The 22,725-nt window shown below is 39.7% G+C and overlaps 1 protein-coding gene across 1 annotated transcript in view; it reads left to right on the top strand.

Moving 5' to 3' along the window:
• The window catches only part of LOC118323429 (protein shisa-8-like), an 83,650-nt gene that overhangs the window by 32,592 nt on the left and 28,333 nt on the right, over positions 1–22,725 (top strand). Inside the window, exon 2 of the mRNA XM_035655395.1 lies at positions 2,851–2,966. Coding sequence (XP_035511288.1) covers positions 2,851–2,966 — 116 coding nt within the window. The remainder of the gene's footprint in view (positions 1–2,850; positions 2,967–22,725) is intronic.

Here is a 22,725-nt window from a genome sequence, read left to right as displayed (position 1 = left end):
GACGAAAGGAAGAGACACAACGAAAGTGGGAGGGGAGACAAGAAAATGACGGAGATACAGCTTCAGCCTGCTTACCACTGAGAATGAGAGGGGGGAGGAGAGTGGAAGACAAATGAAGCAATGGAATGGAAGTGGACAGATATTGATGAGATGAGAGAGAGAAATGGATTGGCGAGCAAGCAGAAAATGTACAGGGCAATTGAGATGCATGTGTGGGTACAGAATATGTGTTCCTGCTAACCAGTTTAAGGACACGTTTTATTTTATTTATTGTCCCTGAATGCCCGTCAGTTCACTCACTTCCCCGTGGAAATCTTTAAAGTTCCATAAAATCTGTGGAACCTTAACTTTTGTGGTGTTAAGAATAAATTCCATTACTGAGCTTGTACATAGTCACACATTATTTGCCAGAAGAGATGACTCATCAACATCAAAAGGTCTAATTTAAAAAAACAAAAAATCCTGATGTTAATTCTATACAGGGGAGGTTTTTTGCAACCCCTGTTTCACATTCACAGCAGGGAGCTGCCCAGTAAAACCACAGACGACTGCTGGTTGCTGTGCTGCTCCACTGGAGCAGTTGAAGATTGCTTTAATGGCACAGTAGCAGTGAGAAGAGTGTCAAGGGATCGGAAAGAAATATCAACTCAGTGGAGAGATAGAGGTAGAGGAGGAAGATCCAGTCTTAGATGATGATTACGAACCCTGTAGTGATGAGGAGGACCGATGCATCTGCACCTATATGCTCAATGGGTGTATCCCTGATACTTTCGATTTTGTGCCATACCGTGTAGTCACTGGTCCAGTATGCAGCTTATACTTAGAAACTTGAAGCCACCAGTGCACACACTGAGAATTGTCTTTACAGTGAAGTAGGAGACATCTTGTGTCCAGCAGGAAAACTAACCCTTTCTGGAATTACACTTTTTTGCCAATAGAAAAAAAAAGAGTAAATCACACATTATTGTTCCAAAAAGATTATTTGTATATTTCGAAATACATGTCTGGAGGGGATCTTTAATTGCACTGTGTGAGTGTCAGGAGACCACGTTTCTACCCTGTTAATGAGCTTGTTTCTGTCACAGCTGGTTTTCTCAAAGGCTCATGAATTGAGCTCAAATTTGGTGGACAAGTAGACTATATAGACAAAAACAGCTGATCACGTGTTTGGAAGTTGTCATAGCAATGCCAGTATATTATTCTATATCATGACCAGGAGTGTACACATTTCCCTTTAGTGTTCATGCTATTTTGTCCCTTCATTTGGGAACAAATTAAAAAAATAAAAATCCACATTATGACCTTCACAATGGTACTTTGTATGTATCTATACTTAGTACCTATTGCAAGTCCACTGTTTGAATTGCATTATATTGGTCAGGTGTTCATGTTTTTATGCTGACTGCTCCCATGACCACAGGCAATCATTTCACAGCAGGCTAATAAAAAAGCAATTTCTCTACTGTGTTTTAGAAGGTTTCAACAATGAGATTAACAGTGAGGAAATATTTGAGGGTCTCTCAATAGCGGCTCTCGGGTCACAGTTGATTTGTTGACTATGTTGTTATAATTTCCTTGTCAGTGGCAACACATTGATGGTGAGCATTCTCCTGTTTTTGTCGAGGTGAGCAAATAGTTTCTAGCTTTTAAGAACAATTAAATTATTAGACGTCAACAGTGGGCAATCTGAGCAGACCTATGTACCAGCCAGGTGTTGTTATTTTAGTTTCTGTGTTTTTTCGTAACCTTATTAAAAACAAATGGTGGCAGGAGGAAATATAGTATCTGACACTCTAAAAGGGCATGCAATATATTTTTCTTTCCACCAGGGTGGTTTGCTGTAGCAATTAAACTGCAATCACACAGATGATAGTGATGCAGCTTTCTATGAGACACTTTGACAAATCAGTTCATTTTGCTGAAACCACCACACTACACTAGAAAACTAAATTTTACTCCCATCATTTTGCACAGAACAAACAAAAGAATGCATCCGCTTGAAATGAAAGACAACTTATCAACTTTACAATCAATGATAGGTCACACCACAATGGTCCTCCATTAAATAAATAAATGATTCCAACACATGATAACACATAGTATAGTACATAGTAGAATAGTAAAAGATTGCAGAATTGACTAAATATTTGACAGGAAGTCCTCAAGAGATGGTGCCCGAGCTTCCTTTTGTTTGTCCTGATGTTTCTCAGCTTACTTTTAGCTATTTCACAATTTTTACTTTTAGCTACCTGTTTCAGCTATTTATCTGTTAGTTACGTATTCCAACTGTTTATCCATTGATTCTCTTGTTATATTTAAGTAGAATGAAATCAATCAAATAGCTATTGTCTGATACAAAACACAAATCCTTGTTTATAGCTGCAGGTTTAGTTCTTTCTGCTCCTAAAGAGTTAAATCTGCATGTTGGAAGGCCTTTTCCTGCCTCTGTTCCAGTTTTTGAGGTGGCATCAGAACTTGTTCAAAGGCATCAAACAATAAAAAATGGCAGGAGGGGAAGTTGCTTTATATTTTATAAATGATTGATGCTCCCACTTCGCAAACATCCAAAGTCTCATCCTTTTTATCCTCAATTCCAATGTCTTGAATTTAATTCTGAGCATTTCTGTTTGGGTTTGTTTTAATAGACGTGAACAATCTTGTCTTCATCCTCAGGTAGAACTGTTTACATGAAGGCTGTTTGGATATTTTTAATAATGGATTTTAATAATCTGTCCACATAAATGTGTGCATATTTTTTCTACCTATTATCATGTTTTTATTTACTTTTCAGTTTGTATGCAGGGTGCTTAAATGAAGTGTGTAAATATGTGCTTTCCTTCCTCCCTCCAGAACTCTGACAGAGCTTCTGAAGCAGCCAGGGGAGGCAGGAATGGTGGATGGAACCGGGGTTCATCATCCTATAGGGACCAACGGCATCTCCGCCAGGGCACTACGCTCCAACAATGGTCAGTGTGTGTCTGTGTGCATGTTGTGCATTTGAGATCAGTTAAATTATATTACGTGTCTTAGAGCAGTGATATCACTTAGATGAACTCATGCAGCCTACCTCTTCCTCGACACTGCCATTAATTTCTCCATAACTTCAAGCAAATTTCAATTGCTTATCCACTACTTTAGCAAACTATCAATTAGTCCATTTTTAGCTAACTGTATTTCAATAATTTATCCACTACTTTAAGCTAACTATTTCAACTGTTTATCTCATACTTTAAGCTAATTTAACTATAGTTCAAGTATTTATTAGCCAGTTATCCATAACTGTTAGCAAGAACTGTTAATCAATGACTTTTACACAACTATTTCAACAATTTATCAATCCCATAATTTTTAGCTAAGCATTTAGACTTATTGCTACTGCTCACTTAGTATTCACACAACATCAATATGTGGTGTTCAGGTGTTACAAGGAACTAATTTTTTCAATTCAATTCAAATTAGTTGAGCTACAAACTCCCTGGTACCTACAGAAGTAGCCCCTAGGGTACAAGGACCCCTGCTTGGGATTCATTGTCTTACAGCACCCCTCTAAATTGAGAACAATTTAGACACAAGGGGGTGCATTAATTTGGATGACTGGGACAAAGCCTTAACCGCTGTGAAACAGCTTCATGCCCTCTAATAACCTCACAAACAAATACACACAACACATCAGTACTGAGCTCATGGGAGAGTGAGAACATTTAATCTAAGAACATTTTTTTATTTACACACACAAACACCACAGATCCATTAAATAGACATGTATGTTTAAATTTCTACACCAGAACTCTTCCCTTGTACCCACTTATAGTGATGCACTTACTGTACATGCATGTGTCTCACTCTTTATTGCTGTCTCTCTGTCTGAGCACAGAAGCACACATGTGTCATCCATGGGCAAGGAGGCACAGGGACAGACAGGTCATATTTAATTAAGATGTAATTAGCCGTGTTCCTGCTCCAAACCCACAGAGGGAATGCTGTGTGACCCATCTGTCTTCCGCTTTCTAGACGTTTTGACCACACACACACAGACCCACATACAGAACACACACACATGCACACACACACACACACATATATATATACATGCTCAGTATAACCCTTTGCTTCTTCAGTGGATTGAGACTCAAATTAGAGGGCATATTTCCTGAGGGTTCATTTGTGACAAGAGTGATGGCATGCTTTAAAGGACAAAGTCCCTCATGCCACACAATTTGGTCCTCATTATCAGGCGTGGCAGAAAAAATGAAAGCCATCTTTTGTCCAGTTGTTTCCTAATATCCAGACTGTATTACAGTGTGGTACTGTAGGTAAATGTTTTTATTGTAAACTGCTTAAGTTCATATCTGGTTACTCACCAAAGCATGCATAAAGCCATATGAAATTAAAAAAACATGACTCACTATAGATGCTACTTTATCAAACCTACACGCACTGATACAAAAGATACCAAATGTTTCATGTGTTCTGGTTCATAATATATAAGTTATTCTAGTGTAAAGTTTTCATATTTCACACTGTCACAAATGCACGCCATTACACATGCAGTATTTATCCACACACACAGACAAATGCTGAGGCTTCTCCTTTTACTTTCATCTTCTAACTATGCAATAAACATGTTTTTGGCCTCTGTTTCACCCCGTACTGGGCTTATTAGCACTCTGTTTCCCCTGCTCCTACCATTTTTTTTATTCCCCTGTTATTAAATCCCCCTTTTACCTCCTCTGCTTTCTCACATTTCTTTGTCTAAGTGTTTTTTTGGAGTCTTCAGCATCAGAGTTTAATCAGACTTTCAGCACCATATATTACCACATAGCTTTTTCAGCATTTTTGTTAGTCTTTAATATTTATTTTATGTGATATAATTATCTTTATGTTATTGCTTTTTAAATCTGATGGATCAGGAGGATGTGCATGTTGTCATGAAGAAAAATAAATCAGTTTTTAACTCCATCCTATATCTAAAGATAGTATTTATTGTAGCTCTCAAACTGTTCTACAAGTACAAGTGTGTGCACTTTCTTTTTAATATTTAAATTAAGTTTTACATCTTATTAGATGTAATGACATATACTTGCTGTAGAATTCCAGCATTTAAGTAAGAAGGAAGAAGAATTATTTGTCTGTCCACTTAGGGTAGCATTACAAGAGAAACAGAAGAAGAAAGAAGGGGAATTAATCCTGTAGTTAAAAAGATAATAAAAAAATGTCAAGAACATAACAGAAGGAAGGGTGTGAGAGGTGTGAAAGAAGGAATAAACAGAGCATACATATGGAAGAGAGAGAATGTGTGTTTACTGCAGGGGCTGAATGGGGGTACAGGGTGATGACAGTCGGGGCGACCGGATGAAGCCATCCTGATCCTGCTGTGTCAGCCAACACATAATCACCTCTTAATTAAACACATTTAATCCTTCAGGCCAGTTAGACAGAGAGACAAAGAGAGAGACTGGGAGCAAAAACAAGAGAGATGGGGGGGAGTGAAAGAAGAGGCAGAGAGAAAATGAGAGAGGATGGTAGACAAATTGGTATGAATGTAAACAAAATGTTTATCACTTCAAAGGTTGGAGTAAAATATCTTTCAGAGGAGGTTGATGGCTGCATAAAACTGTTCTTCATCTCCATAATTAAAATTTTTATTATGGAAAACTGTTTTACCACTTTCTGTTTTTACTGTTGGGATTCAAACACAAATTTAAGACCTACAGCAGAATGGCACCCTTATATTGATAATAATAATAATTATTGCCTTTCAATGGAAAAAGCATTTAAAATGAATGTCTAAAGTGAAAGCTGGTCTGTTGGTGGGTCCATCATTTTATTCCAGACTGAAATAGCCCGGCAACTGTTGGATCTATTGAAAGTTGTACAAAACCTTATGGTCCCCAGAAGACAAATCCTATTTACTTTGACAATGAAAACTTTTTCTTTAGTGCTAAAATAAGATTGACAATTAAAATACAGTGCTTTCAAAGGCAGTGCTGTGTTTGTATGCAGACAAATACAGACAATATGCAGAAGGTTACAGACTGGATCTTTGATTTTATTTTTTACATGATATGATGACTTTTAGTCTAGTGCCATAAGTCAACATTTATACTTATCCAATACTAGATACTCGAACACATGCCTACAAAACTAACAACATTCCCAGCAAAAAGCACTGCTGACTTTGTGTTTATGCTAATTAGCAAATGTTAGCATGCTAAACTAAGTTGGTGATAATAAACATTTACCTGCAAAACATCACATGTTCGTATAGTGATTATGAGCATGTTGCTAAAGTTAACATTTAGCTCAAAGTACACCTTACAGAGCTGCTAGCATGGCTGTAAGCTTGCATGGTAACCACTATTATCTCTTTTCCTCCTTTGTCTGCCTGTCTTTACTGTAGGTTTTGAAATTAGAGGTAAACTTGTATTACAGTAGTAAATAAACATGTAGGTTCATACAACCAATACAACCATGGTCTACCACTTTTCTTATTCATCCGCTCTGACTGGCTAACTTGCCTCCAATGCAGATATAAATGCACCGTATGCAAAGTTTTGCACCAGCTTATGATCACTTTATTGTCTTTCAGTGCAATTTCTCTGACCTCATTTCTGGAGAGAACAGGCTGAAAATATCAGAAAACAATTTCTCATTTAGGGAAGGAAAACATGGTAATGATTTTTAAATATGCTGCAAGGGAACAATATCGAACATACAGCAACTATTCTCATCACTATACATGTATTATATACATTTTTATATACTACATTATATACTACTATGTGCATCGATGCGCTGTGGCTTAAAATAGGCTGTAGCTGGACAAGTTAGAGTGCAGTGAGAAGCATGAGCGCGGCTGATTAGGATGAAAATACACTGAGCAAGTTCTGAGCCCTTTACCTAATGAAGACAGCAGCCAAATCCTCATGTTTCCTCTCTGACAAAAGAATGATCTCCTTATCTTCCTTGCACTCCTCTCCTCTTTCTTTGTGCTCATTTTAGAGGCAGATATATATTTAATACAGTGTAAGAGATGAGCTAAGGGATAAAAGTGGTAAGATGTAAAGTCTAAGGCTGGCATATTTGACATAAAGAGAGGCGAGAGAGAGAAAGAAGATTGAGAGAGAGAGAGAGAGAGAGACGAGAGAGAGAGAGAGAAAACAAGGAAAAAAATACTCAGGTCATGTGATGGTTACACTGACAACAGGAAGACACGTTTTTGTGTGGTTACAAAAGACAGCTGGTTTGATGAGAGAAAAGAGGTTGACAGGAAGAAGTTATTGAACAAAGTCAAAGAACAAGGTAATGGGAAGTGGAGAGAGACAGGAGGGAGGAGATGAAACTTAGATGAGGTTAAAAGAGAGACATACCTTAACAATGACATTACTGAGGCGTGGAATGGGAGAAGCAGCAAGCGAAGGAGGGCACAAGAGGGGGAGAGGCAGTGAAGGCAAAAAAAGGAGGGAACAGGCAGATGAAAGGGAGCTGATGATGAAAATGAGCGGGTGGGTGTGACACTGTGTCCAGTGTGCAATGAGGAACAGAGGGAGGAATTAGTTCAAAAGAGAGGCATGGCAAGAGCGAGTGTGAGAGAGTTGGAGCGCAATAGGAGCAAGCAAGGGAGAGGAAGAATAAAAGAGTGAGAGAAAGAGCTGGAGAAAAGAAAAAGAGAGAGTGAAGCGGGAAGGATGAATAGAGATAGAAATAGAGAAAATAGATAGAAGACATGCTGCTAGCTGCGAGGGGGACAGCTGGTCAGCTGCTCTTGCTCTGTTCTGGTGTGGAGAGCTGCCCTGAGGACAGTCACCCTGCTCTGCACACACACACACACACACACACACACACACACAGAAACCTGCTAGTCCATGTATATACACAGCCACATTCACATTTGCATAAAGTTGCATGCGTACATACAAACAAATCACACACAACACAGACCGGGATACACACACATTTTGTCTTGTGTTTTACAGACAGATAGAGAGCAGAGATGGGATGGTAAAGGCAGTGTGGAAGAAAAGTAAAGAAATTATGGAGGAGAAACAATCTTCACAGGTTAGGACAGAGGACTGGAAATCAGAAAACAAAAACAGAAGGTGTAAATAAATGAGACACTGAGCAATTACATAAAAGTGAGGGAGAAGGTATCAGGCAATGGGATGTAAATGAGAATGTGTGGCAGGGGAGGAGGAGTGAGAGAAGAACAGATGGCAGGAAAGAAGAGCGGGAAGGAAGATGGAAAGCTGGGAATGCGAGAACACTCCCAGTTCACTTATAGCTGATGTCAGGCATGCAAACACTGCTTCTAATTGTAGCACTGACTGCAGCACAGCGTACAATAGAAATGTTCCTTTCTTTGTTTCATTAAATGACAGTCAGCTGATCTATATTAAATGTCCAGTGTGTAACAATTAGGAGGCTCTATTGGCAGAAATGGAATATAATATTTGTAGAAATGTTTTCATTAGTGTATACTTCAGGTGAAATAAGATTTTTTGTGTTTTTGTTACCTCAGAATGAGCGCACCTTCTGCCTTCAGTGGAGGCCGCCAGGTTGAACCGCCATGTTTTTACTATTTACTTTAATCACATTTACCCCCTAAGTGGCATAATGAAAACATACATGGTGTTAATGAAGTTACTAAACCAATAACCATACCTTCTTTGAAATTGACTAACATTACAGCAGAAAACATTGCCCACAAAGGCATTTTAAAGAGGAAGTATACTCCTTCTTAAAGGGTCAGGCAGGTCAGGGGATTAAAGTCCCCCCTACTGAAAACCTGTGTGAGCAGAAAGACTAAACACAAGTCAACAAGCATGTTTCAAACATCAGAAGTTCCCGGTTCACTGAGTTGATGAGCGAGAGGAATGTGCACCTTCCTCTCAGCATGCATACCAGCATTTACTCAAGGACATTACCTATTGGGAATGGAGAAAGTACGCTCCATGACATGATTTATATGCCCTTCCTGCAAAGCCTGTTTATTGCTAATTAACAAATGTTAGATGGTGAACATGGTAAACATTTTACCTGTTAAACATCAACATGTTAGCATTTCCATTGTGAGCATGTTAGCATGCTGACATTAACATTCAGCTCAAAGTGCAGTCTCACAGAGCCGCTATATGGCTGAGACTATATTCTATGCAAAATAAAAGTCTTGCTGTTTTTCTCAGTTTTCTAAGCATAACCATGGAAACACTTCATTGACCCGCTGTAATGGAACCATTAGCTAATTTGTTTGTGACCTACCTAATTATATTGTTACACATAAACCATTTCAATGATATTATACATGAGTTTCAATTACTGTACCAGTGATTAAATTACCCATGTATGCCAAAGGATCTTAGGCCCTAGTTGTTATAGGAAGCTCCATTCAAAACAGCATTAATAATGATGCCCTGGACTGTCTTAATAATGCACATACATACATGCAATGCTTTCTTCAGCAGTTCTCAGAGATAACCTTCAAACAAACGACGCCCCTCTGTTACAGAAGGAAAAGACGGTGTGGTATATCTAAGCGGGGCGGACTCTTCTTCTCCACTGGAGGTCTCTTCTGAGATAGGAAAGGATTTGCATTTGTGGGGCATAATTTGCATGTTGCTGGCCTGCAAGAGCGGGAAGAGAGAGGGAGAGAAATATAAACAACAGTGGGAGGAAGGGAAGTTGAGATGGAAGGAGAGAACATTCAAAGAGGTAGAGCAAGAGGAAAAAGGAGAGACGAGTGAGGGAGAGTGAGTTTGATGCAGAGAGAACGGGGGCGGGGGGAGCAAGAGACGGTGGAGGAGTGAGATAGGATCAGTGTGACATTGAAATCAAAACACGGAAATGAGTATCACGGGAGCCTGCAGGACGGGTGTTAAGTGAAAAGACGTACTATAGGCAGGGGGCTGGTGTGTGTGTGCAGGAGTGTGTTTGTTTACATCTGTGCGCCCTTGATTTCTATGATCGTCACTACAGTGCCACATGGGGCCAGTGCCAATTATATCCGCACTGAGCTCGTCAACGACACACCCCCAGAGAGACAGGGAGAGAGAGAGAGAGAGACAGAGGGATGGGAGTGAGAGTATGTGAACGTATATGTTCATTCAAGCATGAAAACGTCAATCGTGCATGAACGTGCTGTAAAGTTTGTACATCAGGTGGGCCAAATTGTCTTTTCATTATATTCCTACCATTACGTCTGTATGACTGACAGGAGCTCAGGTCTACCAATCTGTTTGCTGCTTTAAAGGTGTTTTTATTATAATTAGCGTCCGACAGGATGTGTATGTGAACCAGAAATGACTGATCCTGACCTCAGTGGCCTTGTGACGGCTACTGTGGCCTTCGACCCACCCTCCACTGCTGGCCTCATGCAACCAGATTTAATATTGCAGAACAGAATACATTTTATGGGATCAGAGGAATGTGTTTAACCGGACTTGGCAGCTGTAATACATCAACACAGATGCCACAGTGTGTGTATGCCTTAGTGTAACTGCAAACAAGTAGCAATGCAGAAGAACAGTTGCTGTATTTGCTGTACAGAAATTGATAGGAGACTCACAGTTCCCTAATCTGAATTATCTAAATGATAATTTAGGTAGTAGGCTAATCATTTTTAGCCATACTAGTGGCACGGCTTTAGAGCTGACAATGTCAATTGGTCTGTCCAGACTCAGATATTTCAACAGCTGATGGACGGTGCATGACATTCATGGTCCCCTGATAAGGAATTCTAATGACTTTGGTGATCCTGTGACTTTTCCTCTAGCACCACCATGAGTTTGATGTATTGAGTGAAATATATCAACAAGTATTGGATGGATTGCCGTCAATTATGGTACACACATTCATGTCTCCCTCAGGATGAATTGTAACAACTTTGGTGAGCTCCTGACTTTTTTTTTAATCAAGCACCATTATTGGGTCAAGATTTGAATTTGTCCAACTGACCTTCTTCATTGACTCTTCTGTGGTTAATTTTACAATGATCCTTACTGCCTGAAGTCAAGCAGCAGAAGTTAAGTGGCAGTATGTAAATACTACTGGCCCATTTTTGGGTGAGTTAAATATGCAAGAGTAGTCTTACATGTGAGTAGTCTTACATCGCAGGGATTTTATCCTTAGCTGGTTGAGCCGCTTGAAAAACAAAATATACCCACTTCTCCAGGGACCAGCAGCACCCTGACTGTTCTAATCAGGTCAAACACAGTCAGGGTGCTGCTATTGAGCATGTTGGCTCACTGGAAAGGCTCTAATACACTAAATGGAATGGAACCGTAATGCATTAATATCATTAGTCACCTGTGTTCACCCAACTATTTCGTGTCATAATGGCTGCTGTGAAAAAAAGCCTATAGTTTGTTTTATGACCAAAAAATGCAAAACTGATGTTATTTCCAATGAGCTTCAGTTGTACTGTGAAGAGTGCTAGTTAGCAAATGTTAGCAGGGCAGCATGCTAAACTAAGACTGTAAAGGCACAATTGTCATTGTGAGCATATGTTGTGAGCATATGTTAGCATTTATAGAGCTTATAGAGTTTAATGTAGTTCATCTCCACAACTTTGGCCCATTTTTCAGTTCGTAGCAGAACATTTTTAGCTTATATTTCATAGAAAATATGTTTCATTTAAATTAAAACTAAGACAGAAATACAATATCTTACCCTGAGATGGGAAGCATTTTAACACACCAGCTGATGTGGTTCTTAAACAAGAAAGCACTGCAAATTTGCGTATTTCTATTAGCCTTTAGACACTCTAAAGTTGTCAAGCCCATTTATTCCCATATTTCTTTTTATATCCTGTTCTCTCTACCCCCAATCTCGGTTTCTTTCCTTCTTCCATCTTACACCCTGTTATGTCATTTTAAATGTTGTACACCCTTGTGTGTTCTTCCTGTTTTCCGTTTGACTCTTGAGCTTCCGTCTCTGGCTCTTTGTTTCTCTCTCTCAACCTTCAAATAAGCCTTGCAATGATCTTTTATTGTCGGACTTGGAGAAGAAAATGTGACTCTGCATTTTCCTTCCCTACATCAACTTTTAACTTCTAATCTTCTTTCTCTTCCTCACTTTTCTCCCCCCGCAGGCCAAACTATCTGTGTCTCACCCTCCACCCAAACTATACTGACGCAGCCAAAATCACTGAACATCCAAAAACACCCATAATAAAGTACTTTTTATTTAAATTTCTCAGTTACATATTTGTCTGCGTTGCAGATACATTCATGAATATCCTTTGATGATTTTCACACCACTGAAAAATCTCTTTTTGGTTATTACGATCTCTCCCATTTGGATTAGTCTGTGATACCCATCTTGAATGTTAAGTTTCAAATGTGATATTTTTCTGTCTCTGTCTCATTTAGGCAGGTAAGGATGTAGCACCAGATATACAGTAGGATTATATAGTAGGATTGAGATATCCCCACTGATCGCTGGGTGGGTAAATCAGGTGTAAATCTGGTTGATAATCCTTTAGTGCATCGCTAGCTATCTCTTTTTCTGTCTTAGTCCTCCCCTTTCCAGTTCCCTCTCATTAGCTGTCTTCTCTCATCATCTGCCCTCTTTCTGCTCACAGCCATGCTTCCCTTGAGGTCTCTCTCCCTCTCTCCCTCTCTCTCTCTCCCTCTCTCACTTTTTCTGTCATCTCTCTGTCCCTCTCCTCCTCTCTCTTTCTTTTCTTTCGTTCTCTAAATCATAGCCTGAGTGTCTGCAGACTGAGCTGTCTGATCCCTCATTTTCCGACTGAACTCTAAAGTCACCCAGAAATGATCACAGAGCTACAATAAATAGACCTGATGTTCCTTTTGGTGTTTTTAGTAGTTCAAGAGTTGAATTTCACAGAGTTGAAAGCAAACTTTTGGGGTTACAGGGGCAACACCTACAGGCAACGTGATGAAAGTACAGTGTTAAACCCCCCCCAAAAAAACCAAAGATGGAAATACAAAGCAAATTATTGAAGATTGAAAACACAAGCTTAAAGCTTATTTAACCACAGGTCACATAAAAATAAAGAAAACTAAGACATCTTAATTGGATGATGTAAATAGAATGAAAATATAACATCATATTGTACTAGAAAAACAAAAAAGGAAAAACAAAATAGGTTTTTAAAGCACAAATGCAAAAAATAAAATCACTCAAGAGTGAATCGCATGGACATGGTGCCGCTCTATTTATTCTAGTGCTGTGAAGATCTGTCGCCACTGCTGAAAGTCAACCAGCTCACAGAGGAGGAACATTCAGAATAGGCTTATTAATAAGCCAGTGCAGCAGCAGATTACAGTTTTAGTGAGCCGCCAAAACAATGACGAGACTGACAAACAGAGAGACGCAGTCAGACAGACAAGAAGCAAAGACAGAGGGTCAGTGATTTGCTGGGAAATATTGGCTGATTAACAGTATGCTCATAAATGCAAACTTCCAGGTCAGCACAAATACTGATTTACACACTGACTGAGGGGCCAACAGAGAGGCAGACTGTTTGTTTTAATCTTTGATACCGACTTGTTTTCGTTCTTGTGTTTTAGATTTTTCTTTCCTCTTTTTACCTACCAGTACTGCACTTTTTAACCTTTAAACCACTGTGGACACTGAGGTCACACCTTCTGTATTTTTCTTTGGTAACAGCCACAGCAGCTATTTTGACATGAAATAGGCAAAGACAAGTGTTACCAATGATCTTTATTAATGTTCTGTTCCATTCAGTGTAGCCAAGCCTTTCCAGTGAGCCTACGTGTGCAATACCAGAACCCTCTGGGGACCATGAATGTCTGTAGAAAATTTCACGGCCAGCCATCCAGTAGTTGTTAAGATATGGTAGGCTGATATGAATATTCTTTGAAGACAATTTACTCTTGGACTCAAAAATTCCGAATCTATTTATATTCCTGGCAGCGCCGAGAAGGCTGAGCTGGGCTTGGAGGGTGTTTGCACTCACAACCTCAGTATTTATAAAATCCTGGCTATGGCCTTAATCCTGCTTGTTCAGTACTGTCCTCCTGCAAAGCACCCAGGAAGCCCATGCTTTTATCCATTTATTGTATTTATCTGATACTAGGAGTACTCATGTATATTCCAATTCAGTTAAATACACAGATATGCAAAAATCTTGTGGACTGAATATTTTCTGCTGATTGATCTTCTCATACTGAACAGATTTAGAAGACTTAGTTCTGGTTAGTCCAGGATCATCTCAAGTGCATCTCTGTGTTCTTGTTAGGGTGAAGTTAATACACTTAGACCCCTGTAGCTACTATAGAGGACATGTGTATATAATGTATGCAGTATGCATAGGGTCCAGTAGAGTATCTTCAGGCATATCTGTACTGTTGTTTACTTGTGTGCACGAAGAGTGAGGACGTTTATATGTATGAGTGTATTTGCATGCATGTGTGTGCGTGCATTGATCCAATGTGGTGTGGGGGATTTTTTTCTCTGTCAGTCATTTGAAGGACACCTGACCCCACTCTGCAGCCCCACACACCAAGCAGTCATGACAGCCCCCCTACACACACACACACACAGCCTTGACAGCCATCATGGATAGTGTGGACAGACGATTCATAAGTTGCAGCTCAATTGATACAAATAACAGCACACATTGGCATTGTGTACTGTCTTAATGCGTGGGGGTTGTGTATTACACATACATGAGTGTGTGTCTCTGCGTGTGTATTGGAGATGTCAAGTGAGGCTGAGGGAGGCTGTGTTGTGTCTGTCACCTCCTCTGCCTCCAGCCATCCCGAGGGTCAACCATTATGGATTGACACATTTTTACACATTTGACCTTAAAATAGCTAGTTGTGTGAGTGGGTGAGCAGTGCAGCCATGTGATTGTATTTAGTTTAGTTTAGTTTTTTGTCTGTATCCATAAGATATAAGCTCACCAAGCTTTCCCATGAATATAGTAAGTAAAGCAGGGGGTCATTAGTGTATTATGCTCGTTTTGGTATTATATGACGTATTGAATCAGACTGAGATTGAAGGGATGATGAGGATAGGGAATGTGCATGCATGCAAAAGCACTTAGCAGTCCTGTATGTGTGAGCAAAGGGTGGCATTTTTATGTGTAAGGAGCAGTGTGTGGTGAGGTAGTTTAAAGGGGGAATGTGGATTTCCACGGATGTGAAAAGCGTGTGAATGTGTGTGTATATCGGAGTGCCTGTTGGATACTGATATGAGCCGCTGCTGAGCCCCTGAGTGAGGTGCAGTGCGTGGCTATACATTAAATGGCCTGGATTAGCCTCAACTGCCACAGGCTCACTGATAGTATTACTGTTATGGAGCGACTGGGAGGGATCAGGCTCCATTTTGGCTCTGTTATTCTGTCATAATGAGGCATAACCCCTCTCATAGAGGGATCCGTGGTTTCCTGGTTAATGCATCGGACTACCGGGGAAGGAGATGACGAGGGGGGAGTGTGTTTGAGAGCGAGCATGGAAGACATAAAATAATCCAGCTGAAAAGTACATTTACAGGAAAAACAGACCGTTCTGTATTGGTAGAATGCTATTTTGACCCAGTGTTAGAAATAACAAGCTAAAGTTTGACCTTAAAACTGTTAAAAATACATTATTATAATTATATATAATTATAACAAATTCTGTCATGTACGTTTACAGATAGAGTAGTTTCAGATAACAGTTCCTGTTTGGTAACTCAACAGTAATATAAAAATAAAATAACACTGGGTCAGAACAACATCCTGGGTTGTTTTCTACCCATGGAAAGTTAATCCATTTTTACCTTGGTGCTACATTGTCCCAACCTGAGTCAATTTTGAACCAGAGAATTTAGTGTGTAAGATATATAATATAAAGAACCTTGTACTGACTGTCAAAGACAAAAGCTTTATTGTGATTATGATATGATGATGCGTGCACCATCCAGACGGTTGATCTTCTTTGCTCTAGACCGCTCTGAGAATCTGTACATGTGTTCTCAATCTTGTACAAGCTCAAGCCTACGATTACAAGCTTAGAGATGATATCAGATGAAAGGAAAGTGTCTTCTGGAAACCTTGTATCTCCACAAAAGGACAACACATTGCTTTATTTCTTTAAATCTTTAAATTGGCCAGTTTAACTACATTATACATTATTTGGCTTAATCCTGCAGCCATGAAGTGTTTTTGTTAGAGACTGGACCATAAACTGTTATAGGAAGATTAAAGGTGCCAGGTTTTCACAGGACATGACTACAAATTTCACAAGTGAAACCAATAAGAAGTAACAGAGGAGGGTGTGCCTTTGATCACGATGTCTCCTTCAGTCTGTGAAGGTTGTTCCTGCTGTGAGCTTAAATTGATGCAGCTATCACTAAAGAAACAGTGGCTTAGCTGGACTCTGCATGGTATCTGTGTGTGTGTGTGTAGGTGTGTGTGTGTGAGTGTAGGTGTGTCTCTAAGCTAAGCCAACGATGCTGTAACATATCTGATTGAAATCAGTCTCACGTCGGAAAGCCAGAGCTCTTGGAAAGCAACATGGGAGTCCTTGGCACACGCATGCACATACACACACACAGAAGAACAAGGAACCGCAACAAGCTACACACTCTTTAAGAACCGAAGAATACACAAGCTCCTGCATGCACACATGAGAACTGCACATAAAAATGACAAACACACGTAAAACTCTCTCTGATTTTCCCTCTCTGTCCAGCACACACACACACAAAAACACACAATGCCACATCACATCATGTCATTTCAGAGAGCGTGTTTAACCTAATCACACTCAACCATGCGTGATCCTCAGAGGGAGAGTCAGGTCTGTTATGACAGTCGATGTGCTGTGTGACGGCCACAGGGTTTAAAGAGCGCCGACCAGCAGCCTGCCTTTAATGCACGCACACAATGTGGGTCGAAACACACATGAAAAAGACCTGTGCAGGACGACAGGAGAAGCGGACATGTGGACAGACAAGGAAGGAAGCCAACCAGACAAGACTGCAAGGCAGAATGAATGACTAATTGAATGGGTTATTTCCATATCACTAACCTGTGAGCGGACACACATCCGGCTGCATCTCCTACGTCTGATCAGATTTGTCCCGTGAAACCTCACAGGGAAAGGTTTTGTTTATAGTTTCCGTGGTTTCTGTGTGCAGTGTTTACCTGTGGGGAGATAATGGAGCCTAATGCTTGAGAGTCATCTCAATATTTGAAAACAGGTTCTGACAGTAGCATAAAGCCTACCACCTTATTCTACCAACATATTTGGTGTAAAACCAAAATCATCCTTTTTGACATCTTACCTTACCATAAAAATATTATATCATACACATGTGTAATTTGGGGGGGAAATATCATGTCAATTCTCAAAAATGAGGAAAACCGAGGTAAAAATGTAATTGTAGTAACTACATTTCAGCTTGTCAGATAGCTTTAGCTAAAGCTTATCAACCCACTGTTTTTTGTTTCATCTCTACCTCTGATGCTCCAACATCTATATATAAGTATAAAGTATAAACAAATGCCACATACCACAACATTTATAGCCTCAGCTAATTTGCAATACCTGTCCTTTGATTCGAGTTTGTTATACCACATGAATAAAACAGTACCTACATTTTAGACCATAATGGAGAAAGAAGTAACACCAGAGAAAATAGTTCTGCTAAAAGCTAACTAGCCTAGCTTGGAGTAGCTGTTACTGCCGTCTGCAGCTTCTGACTTCTGCAATATTATTTTTCAGGATTTACATTTTCAGTGCAATATTCACTCTTTTAGCTCTGTTTTTGGTCCTGAAATAACTCCTTGTGGAAATGGCTCTTCAGCTCCTAAATGCCTCACTATGTCCACCAGCAAGTCTCTGATTGTGTCTGTTTGAGTGTGGTGCTAGTGTGGTACGGTGGGTTGTTAGAGCTCATTGCTGCGAGCGACCATTTTTTATATTCTTTCACATTTTTTTGCTTCCACACAAGAAAAAGAAAAATGGATCAGTATCACATTATAATGTGAAGATGTTTTAATGTTATAACAATGTACTATTTATCTTGTTATAAAGTGATAACTTATTGTTATATCTAGAAATGTATCACTTTATAATGTAATGAGTTATATTGTTATAAAAACAAATGTTATCATGTTATAACGTGAAACTTTTAAAATTAGACAAATAGTATGTTGTAATAATGTGAAAATATCTCATTATAATTTTAAAAACATCTTGTTAATAAAAATATAAACTTATATATAAACTTTTAACGTTACAACATAATGCTGTTTTTACTATTTTTGGCATGGCATGGCAAGGCAGCAGTACCCAGCCGTAGTTACACCACATTGTTATTACAAACATATTTAAATGATAGCTGATTTAAAATACAATGGAGAAAAAAAAGGTAACACCACATTAACTAGTCATGCTAAAAGCAAACTAGTGGCAGTAAGTGCTACTTCTGCAATTTCTGACTCTAGTGGATGTCATGTAATTTGGTCAAGCTACCTGTAAATCACATATTTGAATGTATATAATTAAAGAATAATGTATTAAACTAGCTCAAAAAAGCTGAAAAGAAACACATTTTCTTTTTAGATTCTGCATTTTTTCTGGCCCCTTTTAGAATGTCCAAACACAGAGTGCAGCCAAATGGTTTTTAGGTTTTATACAAAGTCTGTGACGATGATTAATGAGGATCATAAAACCTAGGCTTAAAAGGCATAAAATCAAGGTTAAACAACGTACATATCTGTCACATAGTTTTTCTAAGAGCCTTCAAACTCCAAAGTCTTTTTCCTCATCTGCACTGTAGTTACTACTGTGGGTTGAAGGCAGTATTGACCAGATGGGTTCAGTTGTGTCATAGTAGTACAATAGTTACATCAATCACAGGAACTAACAGAAACAGACCTTGTATGTGTGTGTGCGTGAGTGTGTGTTTATGTGTATGACAAGGTGAGATTGTCATATAACAAAGTGAAGCCATATACTACCACTGCCAGTACACTGCTGTGCGAGTGACAGAAATCATTTATTTAACAGCAGCAGGAGGACAGAAGTGCTCTCTCTAACTCGCTCACACACACACACAAACACACACACACACATGCTAGCGTCATACTTTCATAATCATTAAAAACAAATATTAATTCTTAATTGAATCATTAATCCACTCACATTAACTTAATCCCACATTGGATTTCCTTCAAACTTCCCCCTACTCACTGACTGTCACTTTTTCACGGTGCTCATCCTCGTCCCAACACTCTCGCCATATGTTGAAACACACGCCTGCAATCCCAGCCTGCCAATTACTGATCTGCAACACAAGGACGAATCAACACATCATTTATACCTCACATTAAACTGTGATCTGCATCTGGATGCTATCTGGATAATTGGCAGTTTGACAACGTCCTTGTATTCACACCTGGAAATTATACGCAGATGTATGTCCATGTTATGATTGAGTCTTATTCTTTAGAATTAATCTTGAACCCAGACAACTAGCTGAGGAAGTGGCAGGTCCTGTAATGCAAGCTAATATGGAAGAGGTGATGCCATTGCTTCATCGTCTCGCCTATTGCTGCTCTGCCATCTGCTGAAAACACAGTATAATGGTCTTTTTTCTATAATACTGTCAGACAGTTACTCTTATCCCACACGCTGCCATCAATCATGCGGCTTCTTGTTGGCTCCAGGGACAAGAATTGCTCCATTGTGTTGTGAGCAGAGGCTGTGATTGTGGCGTTTCAACCTGTGGTGATGTTATTTCTAGAATACATAGACATTATTGACACAGATATTGAATAACAAAAAATTAATTATATATAACGATAAAATATAGTTTTTTTTGTCTTTGTCGAGGTAATTCACTGACTTATACAGTATGTGTCAAAGTGGACTATGTGCACCGTGTGTGCATCCTTCACACACAGTATCTGGACTTAGATGTACTGTAGGTCAGCTAAATGACAGACTAAACTGACTATGGGTCATTTAGTTTATAGTCAGTCAAATTGAAAGATTTTGCACTGTGTATGGTTTTTCATTTTTCGTTTGTTTCCAGTTAAATGAATGGTGGCAATGGTCTGTCTGTCTGTTGGTTGAGGCACCACTTTGGTCCTGACTGAAATATCTCAATGACTCATGAAAAGTGGGTCGATTTGGTTTAGTCGACAATTAGGGGACAACCCCAGTGACCAGCTTTTGTCCTGGCACTTTCTCTGTGTTTGCTGAAAATGGGAAACCCGCAACACTGGCTGCTTGCAGAAAGTGGTTCATGTCAGGCCTTATTTTGTTGTGCTCCACTGCCAAGAAATTACCATGTGCTGTGTTAATATTCTGAGGACCTTGTTGTCAAAACCTATTTCTTATAAACCACTTGTAAACACATGCAAATTGATCTCTGTAATTGCCACACTGACCTACTGCAGTCACAGAGAAGAAATCAGCACTGAGGCAACACTAGTAAACCTTTTTATAACACAATATTTAATGTGCATTGAGGCGTTCCTGCTTGTGTGTGTGTGGCACAAAAGAGTGGGAAGCAGAAAGAAAAAGACAATAAATAAATCACAAAAAGACAGATGACAAGATACCGAGAGAAGCCACAGTGCGGGGTGACAAAAGTGACAGCGAGATAACACAGAGATTGTGAAAAAAAGAAGATGGTGAGGAATAGTGAGCGAATGAGATAATCAGACGGACAGAGAGAGGAGAAAGACCAACAGAGAAAACAGTTCCCTGGTGACACTGCGCTATTGATCTCCTCTTGTTGCTTAGAGATAGTTTCTCTGAGATCAGGCTAAGCGCTGACACAGCCATCACAATGCATTATGGGGGATCAAAGAGAGGCCAGTGTTGGCCACCATGCAGGGGCTGACGCTTAAGTGGGGAGGAGAGAAGAAGGGAGAGAAAGAGAGGGAGAGGAGAAAACAGAGGAGGAGGAGGAGAAGGAAGCACACTCTGCTAAACAGGATTTTCAATCACAGCCTGTCATGCAGTGTGGCATCTCAATCGTTCACCATTGCACAGGAGAGACGAAGGAAAAAGGAGGATTAGAGGTGGAGAGGGGAAAGGCGAGGGCGAAAACATGAGAGGGGAAAGAAAATTAGAGCATGGCAGAGGAAGTAAAGGAGTGATAGCTAAGAAGTCCAAAAATAAAGCGAGAAAGAGAAGCAGTGTGTGTGTGTGCACGTAGGCATATGTGTCTTTATGCGCGCATGGCAGATGGAGGAAATAGGGTGACGATGAGGTGAGAAACATGGTGGGACTCGGGGGGATGAAACTTGAAAGAGAAAGTGAGAAGGATGAGGAGAGGCAGGAAAGACTGCATTTGGATCCAATAAAGAATAGCATATTTGTGTGTGTGTGTGTACAGCAGTAAAACCTGTTCAAACCACTACAAAATGCTCTTTTCCCTTTAACTACTCTCTGCTCTCATTTATTTCCTGCTTTCTGTCTTTATTTGGTCCTACGTCTATGTCTATCCCTCCACCCAGTGTGTGAAATGTCACTGGACAGCTTACATGTGCTGGCTGCAGAGTGAGAGAAATGTCAAGCATGGTAAAAGCGATGACGTCTCTTACTACGTGTGCATATGTGTGCTATATTAAATGTCTTGTGTGGGTCACTAGAAGTCATGCTGCTGCAAGGCTCGAGGCATGTAGCATGTATGTGAACAAATAGTATCATTACAGTGTCATATGGTCTTAATGTTATCTTTAATCATGCAATATATTTTGTACTGTCTGTCTCTTGTCTTGTCTGTGCTTGTGAATATCTTGCACACAAAGTGGCTAATAGGGTTTTTAATGTTAGGAGTTAGGCTTAGCATTGTGGTTGGAATATGACATATGGAGAATATAGGTTAGATTAACATCAGTCTAAGTGTGATATTAGTTTTGGTGTGTATTTAGGACAAAAATAGGACCGTGTAAGGGTTAAGGTTAGTCATGTAACGTGTGAACCCTGGACTGTGGGGTGACAGTCCTGCACTTTTTACACATGTCTTTCACCCCACCCACCTACTTGTGACTCCACAGTGTTACATAAATGTACTGTTTCAAAAAACGTTGCCTCTGAACATAATCCAGGCAGATATTATGTTGTCGCCGTAACGTTAATTATGGAAACATTTAGTAATATACAGACACAATTTCTAGGAGACAGCGTTTGCATGCGTGTGTGTGCAGCCATGTGGCCCAGTGTGAGTGTGTTTTATAACATACCCCGAGGTGGTACGCTTCACCCAGCCCGTCTCCATCAATAACAGGCTGAATCATATGTTACAAATGTCAAAGTCCTGACCTTGGCATATGAAGTCACAACTCTTCCTTATTGACTCGTGATATTTTGAAGGGTGCATACTGTATAAAGTGGTAATGTGTTTGGGCAAAAATGACAATGGAAGTATAGCTGTAGTGAAGAAACCCAAGTCACTTAACCTCAACTTCTTTCAGTGGAGCTGATATCTGGCCACACTGTTTGTGGCGGGCCGCTCTCAGAGGATTGACTGTACAAAATGCTATGAATGAAAATGAGCAAAATGCTGGACAACTTGGTCTCAACCATCCCCAGTGCAAATAAAGGTTACAAAATGTCAGGCACAGGTCACTGAGCTCAATATGTGTCATCTGCTGACTGGAATGCGTCCGCATGCTTTGACATTGAAGATAATTCAATACATGTGTATTTACTTTATGTTGTGTATGTGCTTCATCAATGGAATTGCTTACTGGGGCACTAGAGTGTCATGGTATTACTTAAAGCTGGGCTT

Source organism: Morone saxatilis, unplaced genomic scaffold (genome assembly GCF_004916995.1).
Source record: "Morone saxatilis isolate NCDOM2014 unplaced genomic scaffold, NCSU_SB_2.0 Contig14, whole genome shotgun sequence".
Taxonomy (NCBI): domain Eukaryota; kingdom Metazoa; phylum Chordata; class Actinopteri; family Moronidae; genus Morone; species Morone saxatilis.
Note: the sequence above shows the minus strand (reverse complement) of the source record. Positions and strands in the feature narration are given on the sequence as shown.